This window comes from Ostrinia furnacalis, unplaced genomic scaffold, assembly GCF_004193835.3.
Source record: "Ostrinia furnacalis isolate ACB-3 unplaced genomic scaffold, ASM419383v2 OfSCF7575, whole genome shotgun sequence".
Taxonomy (NCBI): Eukaryota; Metazoa; Arthropoda; class Insecta; order Lepidoptera; family Crambidae; genus Ostrinia; species Ostrinia furnacalis.
Genome location: NW_021137814.1, coordinates 67452 through 78848, shown reverse-complemented (window position 1 = coordinate 78848; position 11397 = coordinate 67452). Strand labels below are relative to the sequence as shown.

Here is an 11397-nt window from a genome sequence, read left to right as displayed (position 1 = left end):
GATTTCGTCAGAATAAGACCACTCTTATTATGAAGTCACTAAAGGGGGAAATAATAAGTGAACAACAGATGTCCATCTGTCTGTTGAATTCTCGATTTGTTTGTGGCAAATTGCAGAGGATGATATTCGTGAAAAATATATTTGTGCTTATTTCTTTCACCCTTTACCCACGCAGGTTTTTATAAATTCATATCTCAATAAAGAGCGCTACCTGATATGTATCGTGCTAAACTTGTAAACTTTATGAATAATGGATCAAACAATTTGGAGTTTAAATTCGATACAAAGTTTTTATTGTTTAGAACACAGAAGAAGAAAACTTTCGAGTTTATTAAAAAGTAGCATTTGCCCACTATTATACATACCTTATGTTTTTCTATAGGTTTTAAACTATCTGGAATACTAAGGGTCATCAAAATTGGTCTAGCGGTTTAAGCATGGAAGAGTAAGAAATATACACCTCTCCTCACAAACTCATTAAATAATTACAATATTAGCTATAAATAACGCTCACTTAATTGAAAAGCATTATGTTTACTTTCGCCCAATACATCTATATTTATCTTGTTAATGTTGTCCTAAGACAATTATCCCCTAGTTTATACTTAGCAAAGTAATTGTATCACACGAAACAAAGCTCATCTGGCAGAGAGCGGCTAATCTGCCCATAAGTTATTTGCTCTTAAGAAACTCATTAATTCTTAATAATGAAAGCACTTACTTGCACTAAAAATATCCGTTCATTTATCCTACGTGTCGTTATGGCGGGGCTACACTGTACTTTAGTCTTTAAGCGGTGAATACACACGACTTATATCTAAGCTTTATATTGAACAGTTTACATAATTGGCAAATCTGTTTAAGCTCGCTGTGGTGCTTTTACAAAATAAATTTAACTTTCTTTTGTTTTATTAAGTACTAGCGACCCACTCCGACTTCGCACGGGTTTTAAGTTTACTTTTAAACGTTCCTCTTGAATTACTCTTATCTATTAAAAAACCGCATCAAAATCGTTGCGCAGTTTTAAAGATTTAAGAATACATAGGGACAGGCAGACACGAAAGCGACTGACGCCCGTATTCACAAACATTACTATGAGGTCTAACAGTGCGCGTGGACGCAAAGGGTGACACACGAACCAATCACAGAGCTCCATTCAACGCTGTGTGTTAAATTTCCTTTTCACTCAAGCAAGCATCGTTTGTGAATACGGGTGTGATAATGTTAGTAATCGGAAAACGCAGCGTGGGACGTCCACCAACAAGATGGACCGACGACCTGATAAAGGTAGCAGGAAGGCGCTGGATGCAGGCCGCTACTAACCGTGCGATGCGGAAGTCATTGGGGGAGGCCTGTGTTCAGCAGTGGACGTCCTATGGCTGAAATGATGATGATGATGATGATGAATGTTAGTAATCACTTAAAAACCTTACCCCTAGCTATTAAGCAGTGTAGCCCAGCTTCAGACAATCTGTTTAGATTATAGCAACAATATCTCATGTAAAATTAACTTTGGCTGCGAAACCACATCGTTTATATTTCCGTCGGTGCATTGTTAGCAGATGTTATTAACAAACTTTGCAACTTGCTGGCTGGTTGGGCTTTAAAGTTAAATTAATGGTCGGATTTTTGAGGATTTATTCTGACTTTAAGAAACCTACGTCAATGTATTTTACTTGGGTTTTGATATGGATCTATTGTCCTTAACTTCGAACTCCTCCTATGTTCTTCTGATTAATTTCGTTGCGGGTCCAATGACAGTTTAACTTTCCCCCGGGACAAACTTGACCTTCACTGGTGGTTTTTATTGGCGGTCAAGCTGTAGATCCTGGCTACATAGGAGTTGCAGCGGTGGGAACGTGTGGTGGGAATAGTCCCGTTGACATGGATCTATTGTATCTATATAATTGAGCAATCAAATCATATTCCTAATACAGTCTACACACTAAACACGCAGAGCCGCCGACATGAGTATAGTCAACTTTTGACATGTCAAAAGTCATAGAAAGTACTTGGTCGCTGACAATTCTTTTAAAATAAAGCCGTCAGCATCAAGCCGGGCTGTCTTTAAAACTGAATGCTTGTCGTTACCAACATAAAACATTTATAGAGATTTAAGATAGACTTAAGCCATCAAATTTACTGAATCACAGATAGTATTCCTCATCATTATTTCACTTTGAAACTTAAGAGTCTTCAAACCACTTGAGGCATAGACTAGACAATTCTATTAATCTTGGTCATAATACCGGAGACTTTGGGTCAGCTTACATATTCACAAAAAGAAAAAAAAAATGTCTGGATAACGAGGCATGTTTACATGCGTATGTATGTCAGGGTACTCATAAATAATATGCCTTGGGCTTAGTANCAAACTTTACATGTTTCATAATCTTGGCACCGACTCCAGAAGTATCAATCATGGTATACCTACATAAATATTAATTCGTCCTAATAAATAAGTAGGTAATTAGTAATTATTTTTCTACTTTTTAGTGTACCTAGGTTTTTTGGAGTCGGATTTATTTTTTTTTATAAAATTTTTCACTTAAGCTAGCATCGTGTGTGAATACTGGTGTGATAATGTTAGTAATCGTAAAACGCAGCGTGGGACGTCCACCCACAAGATGGACCGACGACCTGATAAAGGTAGCAGGAAGGCGCTGGATGCAAGCCGCTACCAACCGTGCGATGTGGAAGTCATTGGGGGAGGCCTATGTTCAGCAGAGGACGTCCTATGGCTGAAATGATGATCATGATGATGATGATGAATGATAGTACCTAATCACTTAAAAACCTTACGCCTAGCTATTAAGCAGTGTAGCCCAGCTTCAGACATCTGTTTAGATTATAGCAACAATATGTCATGTAAAATTAACTTTGGCTGCGAAACCACATCGTTTATATTTCCGTCGGTGCATTGTTAGCAGATGTTATTAACAAACTTTGCAACATGCCGGCTGGTTGGGCTTTAAAGTTAAATTAATGGTTGGGTTTTTAAGTATTTACTCTGGCTTTAAGAAACCTACGTCAATGTATTTTATTTGGGTTTTGACATGGATCTATCCTTAACTTCAAACTCCTCCTATGTTCTTTTGATTAATTTCGTTGCGGGTCCAATGACAGTTTAACTTTCCGCCGGGACAAACTTGACCTTCACTGGTTGGGTTTTTATGGCGGTCAAGCTGTAGATCCTTGCTACACAGGAGTTGCAGCGGTGGGAATGAGAGGTGGGACTAGTCCTGTTGACATGGATCTATTGTATCTATAGAATTGAGCAATCAAATCATATTCCTAATACAGTCTACACACCAAAGCTGAGCCGCCGACATGGTTCGTCAAGTTTTGACATGTCAAAAGTCATAGAAATTACAAATCGCCGACAATTGTTGGCATAGACTAGATAATTCTATTAATCTTGAACATAATACCGAAGACTTGGGTCAACTTACATATTCACAAAAAGAAAAAAAATGTCTGGATAACGAGGCATGTTTACATGCGTATATATGTCAGGGTACTCATAAATAATATGCCTTGGGCTTAGTATAATGTTATACAGACAATATTTTTGTACCTAGCAAAAACATTTGCTAAGTTATTGTACTAGCTGGAATAAATTATACGTAGACCGAGCGTCTTCTTACCTATTTTCTCTAAGGGCGCTATCACAAGGGATCCGTAATGTCGATTCGTCAAAAAAATCTATGTCGTCACGGATAAAGGTTCACATTGTATACAAAATCATGATTTTTCACTATTAGTCAATATCTAAAACAAAAACCTTTACATAACGATTCTTAAATTGAACCAAAATGTTTTTTAACGACACTTCACGCTGTACGTATTTTTCACGATTCGTTATGCGTGTGAACACGGGCATTTAAAAAGCACTATCGCCGTAGAAAAATGAATCGTGAAAGAAGACGATGTCAAAAACACGAACCGTCCTCGTGTGAGCGTCCTTATTATTATTTACGACGGTAAACCGTAAAATCNATCCTTAATATGTACTTGTACAAGTACGCGGGGACTTACGAGGATAATGATATCCAGACAATATTTTTGTACCTAGCAAAAACATTTGCTAAGTGATTGTACTAGCTGGAATAAATTATACGTAGACCGAGCGTCCTCTTACCTATTTTCTCTAAGGGCGCATTCACACGAGATCCGTTATTGTCGGTTCGTTTAAAAAATCTACGTCGTAACGCATGAACTTCACATTGCATACGGAATCGTACTTTTTCACGATTCGTCTAAATGTCTAAAACTAAAAACATTGACGATCCGTGTTTTTTACCAAACGTGAGTTTTAAACGATACTTCACTCCGTAATCCATCACTTTTCACGTTTCGTGATGCGTGTGAGACATTCTCGCCGTAGAAAAAGGAATCGTGAAAGAAGACGATGTCAAAAACACGAACCGTCCTCGTGTGAGCTCCCTTATTGTTATTTACGACGGTAAACCGTAGAATTGTTTTCCCTTGTTCCAGGCTCTCCGCCGATGTGAGCTCGGGGCCGCAATGAGATGAGTATGCGCGTGGCGTGGGCAAGGTGGTACTGGATCGTGATACTCACCACGTGCGCCGCGCGGACCGCGAGTGACTGGCTGGACTGCGCCCACATCGCCACCTGCCACTGCAAATGGTCCTCCGGCAAGAAAACGGCCAGCTGCGCGTCCAGTGACCTCCGACGCCCCCCAGCGCTCTCCTCAGACGTCCAAGTCCTCGACCTCCACGACAACCCACTCAGAAACCTCCCCCAAGAAGTCTTCGCGAACATCGGATTATTAAACCTACAACGATTGAACCTACGAGCGACACAACTCAGGTCCATACACGCTGACGCGTTTCTAGAACTGAGAATCCTCATCGAAGTTGACCTAGCTGACAACGACTTATCCAATATACCCAAAGAAATATTCAGGGGCAACGAAAGATTAAGACTCGTCGTCTTAAGCAACAACCCGCTAACAACGCTAGTGGCCGACCAATTTCCACCACTACCCCATTTACGAACGCTGTTGTTAGACGGTTGCCGATTAAGATCCCTGCACACGAATTCACTAAGGAATCTGAAGTCGTTAGAGACAATAGATTTGTGTAGGAACCAGCTCACATTCCTCCGTTTAGTCACGTTCTCGCTGCCGGCGTTGAAAACCGTGTCACTGTCGGGCAACCCGTGGCGATGCGACTGCCGCCTGCGCGAGTTTAAAGACTGGTTTCTGGATAGCAAATTAGGGACGGAAGATTTAGTGTGCGTTGAGCCTTCAACGAAAGCTGGGAGCAAGTGGCGCGCTGTATCCAGTGAAAGTATGACGTGCGCACCCGAAGTGCGGTCGAGTACACTCGTCGTTAGAGCAGAAGTCGGCGTGGCATCTTCATTTGGATGCTGGATCCATGGCGTCCCAAAACCCAAAGTCACGTGGCTCCTCGACGGCGTCAACGTACACAATAGCTCGATAGATTGTGATATGGAAGAAGTGGAAACGATAATCGACGACGAATCGGGCGAACGTGTGCCAGGTAGTGTGCGATGGGTGAACATAACTCTCTTGAATGTGACAACTAGTGCAGCCGGGGAATGGACTTGTGTAGCTAAAAGCGTAGCCGGTGAAGCGCGCGCGGTAATAAGTTTAGTTTTGCCCCGCTCCCAGACAGCCACGGCTCGCACGGCCCCGGGAATTCCTCAGCTTTTAGGAGTCGTATTTGGGGCATTAGGTATTTTAGCGTCGCTCGGTTTTATAGCGGCCGTTGCCTGCTGGCATTTGCGGAGACGGACGGTCCCGCCGAGCCGAAGTTTCACCGATCAGGAGAAAAGATTAATCGATGCTTCAGTAGTAGTCAGTTGTGACAGATCAATTGGAGATATGGCATCGCCTTGTGACTTTGAGTTGACTGAGCAGTCACTTGACGATAACCCGCCACGGGGATGTGGTTTTGATCCTGTTCATATAACGATAGAGGGAACACCTGGAGCGTTTCCCCCACCGCCAGCAGAATTTGCAGTGCCAGTTCCTTACGGGAATATCTTCATCTCCGTTCAAGTGGCTGGCAGAGGTGAGACTGGGAAATACCCTGACTTACTGAGCGGTGGGGCGACATTACCCCGACGAAGTCGGACGTGTTGCACTGTTCCAGCGTATGACAACATGGGTCCTAGAGTCACTGCTACTGGCAGCTCGACGTGGTCCTTACCAGGAGCGAGCACAGAGAACGTTGAGGTTTCAGAAACCCCAGTCCTGACCCTGCCCCCACCGCCACCTGAGTTCGTCTCCCTTTAGCCTAGGCCCTTGGTACTAGACCCCTCAGCCTTGAGGTGACCTGGTACCACGAACATTCGAGTCAATTAGACTATTCCCCTTTTATTCGATTACGATAATCTCTATAACTAAGTGAAATGTAAATATTTAGAGTGCTAAGTGAAGACGATGTGTGACATCTTGTGAGATATACGTAAGGTTGTTATCAATATTAAAATCTAAAATTGCATTTAAGGAACTTGTTAATATGTTGGGATGGTGAATGAAGTGATGATGGAGTCGTGAATTTTGTTGGCGGAAAATTATATACTTTTAATCCTGGCTTTCATCTCATGAATAATAATAATATCCTTCTGACGACTAAGGTCCTTACAAAAATACCTACTCATTTAAACAACAGTGTTTATGTTGTGTTTTATCTTAACACGTTTTCCGCCACCAAAATTACTTGTGTAATTTATTTCCTAGATGTTGATTTTAACTTTGCATACGTGTCTTCCCAACTTTTGTAAATATTGTTTAATCATTATACAAACTTCCCAAACATAAGACTGACCCTTTTGTCTTGTTTTGTCTCTCTTTGTAATTGTATGTAACGCTGTACACTCCAACTAGTGTCAAACTGGATAGCTTAAAACATTTATTTGAAAGCAAAATATCTAAATAATGTAAAAAATAAACCGATCATGTAAAATTTAACGCATTTTTATTTATCTCTTGATAACTTGTGAAGGTTATAGGTAGGTAATTTGCTACACGTACTAAGTAGTTATATCTTTTACTACCTCTTTTCTTGCATTTGGTAAAAAAATAGAGAGAGTATTTGTGCTTCAGATAAAAGGTTCAGATAGATGTAGTGGCCAGATTCATTACACTCTTTTGTTATAAAATCACACTTATCAGTACTACCATGAGTTTAGGTGTGCTCGCTAGCGCCCCTAGCGGCTACTTTCAAGAAATAAAATCTTCATAGATTTTTTTACTATCTAGTTTTTCACGCTGGATAACTTAGTTTGTACCACAGTTTGTACCGTCAACTGTACCACACTCTATCAATTCAAAATACTTGTGAAAAATTAATTCTAGCACTAGCTATCAAATCACGACATAGTATAACCCTCTAACCACACACATACCAAGATGACTTTTTAACAATTCAAAACAACCGAGTCCAAACAAAAAGTAGATATGAACAGAACAAGCATTTTAGCAGCACCTGCTCGTAAGTATGACGTATGAAGCTGTTTCAGCCGCATATTGCGGGTACGTGACCAAAACTGGATTCAAAACTTTCACACGTAAGTACAGTATGTGTAGTTTAATGTAAAATGGGGTACATTGGATTATGTAGGTACCCACGTGGATGGAGAAAAGCTGTTATTAAGTAGATTGTCTCGGATAATTCGTGACTTTTTGTAGTACTTTGATTGTCTTACGCCCGTATTCACACACATTACTATGAGGTCTCACAGTGCGCGCGGACGTACATGGTGACAAATGAATCAATCACAGAGCTCTATTCAACGCTGTGCGTTCGATTTGCTGCTTCACTTAAGCAAGCATCGTTTGTGAATACGGGCGTTATTTCACTTGCAAAACTGGATTCAGCATGACTTTATTTGGAATCATAAAGTTTCAGAATACGACATTAAATTTACTTTTGACCTCGACCCTTCCTAAGCTCTGGAGTCTAAGGTGACTCATAATTGAAATACTAGTTTTAAACTAAATCAGAACCTCTACTTTGCTCTTAGAATTTAACTTAGATAATAATTATGTACCCACTCTATTTTATCTAATCAAACGAGATATGACTAAGCAGACATAATTAATTACTTACTTTGATCTTTATAATATTTTAACTAAAATCCCCAAAAAGGTCACTGACTGACTCACTCATCATGAAATCTCAGAAAATACAAGTGCTAAGAGTCTCAAATTTTGCATAGGGATTACTATTAGAACGTAGGTGCTCACTAAGACAGGATTTTGCTAAATTCAATCCCTAAGAGGGTAAAACGGGATCCACGCGTACGAAGTCGCGGGCGGCCGCTAGTACTTAGTTAACAAAGACAACCATAACCTGACATGGATTTTGCTATCCAAATAACAATTGAAATAGATTTCATTATTCAAATTTCCATCAAAATAATTTTCATAATAAAAGGGGCTGAATTTAATAATGATAGAAGTTCAACACTTACTTAAACTTAAACAAAATCTTAACCCCTCCGGTGAATAATCACGTCCTGAAGACCATTATTAAGTCACTAATTTTCTGCCTGACGTTGGGTTCCGCTTTAATTTTCAATTTGCTGCCCCCATGTGGAGCTGAAGTTTATTCCCCGAAGGTATCATTTGCATAAAACTTGATGATGAACTCTAAAAGTAAGGCGTAGAGACAAGGTTCTGTCTACTGTCTATGTTTGGAGTAGAAACGCTAGTAGATTAATATTCTGACGACATTATGGCGGTGCCTCTTTCTATAAAATACATTACAATAATCGCAATACCCTTAGGGTGGATTCGACCAAACAAGAGTAAATATTTATCTCAGAATAAACTTGTCATTTTGACATAATTCCCATACTGAAACTGTCAATGTGCTAGTTATACCAGGAGTCATTCTCGGATAAAAATTTGGTCGAATCGGGGCTTAAAAACTTTAAAAGTTGACCTATTTTTGCATTATATAAATTAGTTACTTTCATTGAAGAATGAAAAATAAATCCAAGACCATTATTAAGTGGCTTATTTTAATATGAGTTATGCCTAAGCTTAAACCAACAGCTCCTCAGTAACAAAATGTAGGTTATTCTATGATTCTTATAGTGTTTTAGGTGCTACTGAATACATAAAATTAATTTAGAAATATTGGATATAATTTTCTAAGCTTTTCTACACTTACAAAATAACGAATACACACTCGCTTTTGGTCTAGATCAGTCTTTCCCATAGTGGGCGATAACGCCCCATTGGGGGCGCTGCAGGCTTAAAGGGGGGCGGTAAGAGACCCAGAAAAAAAATCGGGACGTTGTGTAGAGGCTTGGGAGGCGTCATCTACTAGGAGGACTCTTAGACACCGACCGAGCTCGACTCTTGACTACAAAATGGGGGGCGCTAAAAAATAATTTATTCTAAAAGTGGGCAGTAGACGAAATAAGTTTGGGAACCGCTGGTCTAGATCACTAACGCCCGTATTCACAACATTACTATGAGGTCTCACAGTGCGCGTGGACGCACAAGGTGACACGAACCAATCATAGAGCTCTATGTGGCTCTATTCATTATTCAATGCGTTAGATTTGCTGCTTCACTTAAGCAAGCATCGTTTGTGAATACGGGCGTAAATCTTTTATGTAGTTTTGTAATAGTTATGACTATAGAAGTTGAGTTTAAGTATATTTGCACCAACTCAAGTCACAAACATGTTTGCTGCAGTTTTATAAAACTATACAAATAAATAATAAACTAAAACATGTGTCAACAACAACACCTCAATAAAGGCATTCATGATTCATTGAAATGTTTCTCGTAAATTATAGAAGAAATTGTTTCAGAATGGCTTAGGATTATTTAACAATGAATTGATACAGTTTTTTGAAAATAAACACTGAATCTTTTGAAAGAAGTTCAGTAGTGACTAGTGTTATTTATATTATGGATAGGTACAATATAACGCTTCAAAAGATGAAAAAGCATGAATGTGCGAACAGAAGTTTCTAAGTATTTCAGACAAATTCTACTGAATTTCTTTTGATTNCTACTGAATTTCTTTTGATGAAACATTGCAGTTATTATTTTTATAATAAATGTAAGTAAGCTGTACTTTTTATGCTAATTGACCAGATTACAAATTACAATTAAGTGTGAAATAAGGTTATCTTTCTGTGAAAAGTAACATTTGACGCAAACGAAGCTTCGGAATAAAACTGGTTTCTCAGAATATAAAATAGATAGCAACTTAATCTTGTACGAGCCGGTGTGGCTTAGAAAATTAAATATTCATTTACCCTCAAAGAAAGATGAAAGCAGTGAATTTGGATATTTAATTAAGTTTATCAGGTGAATTAACGAATTTAACTAGTTCAAAGGCAGCCTAACGATCATTGGTTTTTCGCCGAGATTGGTTCTTACTCGTACCTATTTAATTAATAGCAATTAGTGGAAATAAGTTGTGTAGTATCTGCTACTTTATTATCACATGAGAGAAATTGAGAGAATAATATTGTGTATAGATCGTTTCATCCACGAAGACGCGTTCCACCAATTTTTGGTCGAGGGTATAGGGAGTTTGCACCGAGCAATCCGAGCGTCATTGCACTCATGGATAATTTAGCGTGTACTGATAACACTTAAACATTAGCGGAAGAATGGTGGGGCGCGTCTTCGTGGATAAAACGATCTATAATATCTTGCATCCCCAGTTTGTTACCCCAGAATAATTCTAATCAAAGATCTACCGTAAAAAAGCAAAACTTTAAGGGCCATAACGTCACTACTTTAAATAAAACTGGAAACCAATTAATTCCAGACAATTAACTTCACTACTCATAAAAGAAGTAATTAAATTAGTGAAAGCATTAATTAAACAGCTACCCGCATAACTCACACATTTAAACTTCTCAAAATTTGCTTGCCAAGTGCCAAGTCGGGCCAAGGTCAAACCCCGAAGTGTCCCTAGGGTGAGATGTGGACAGCAATGTGCCAACAGGGGTCAAGGTTGCAATCCAGGAAAACATCCTGTAGTACCAAAGACTTCATAGGAACTAGACAAACTGTTCATAATAAAATCCGTACTTCACTAGAGAGACCATTACGAGTAGGTAATTTACTCGTATAAGTGCTAAGTGTCAGTTTGTCTGTCTGTTGCCTTTTTGCGCCTAAATAAAATTTGGTCCGTATAGACATTGTTTAAGGACTAGAAAAAACGCAGAATAAGTCTTTATCTAGATTATTTAAAAAGGAAACAAGGGCGCAATAAATGCTTTTTGTGAAGCTACGACCTGATAAAGGTAGCAGGAAGGCGCTGGATGCAGGCCGCTACCAACCGTGCGATGTGGAAGTCATTGGGGGAGGCCTATGTTCAGCAGTGGACGTCCTATGGCTGAAATGATGATGTGAAGCTACG

The 11397-nt window shown here is 39.4% G+C and overlaps 1 protein-coding gene across 1 annotated transcript; it reads left to right on the top strand.

Annotated features, from left to right (window-relative positions):
- The first annotated feature begins 4501 nt into the window (after positions 1-4501).
- On the top strand, positions 4502-6946 carry LOC114365222 (leucine-rich repeat-containing protein 24). The gene has a single exon (XM_028321756.1). The coding sequence runs from the start codon at positions 4533-4535 to the stop codon at positions 6285-6287; it is 1755 nt and encodes a 584-aa protein (XP_028177557.1). The 5' UTR covers positions 4502-4532; the 3' UTR covers positions 6288-6946.
- The last annotated feature ends 4451 nt before the right edge of the window (positions 6947-11397 follow it).

What these genes read in the sequence shown, in the direction of transcription:
- LOC114365222 (XM_028321756.1), top strand. Translation starts at nt 4,533, where the DNA reads ATGAGTATGCGCGTGGCGTGGGCAAGGTGGTACTGGATCGTGATACTC.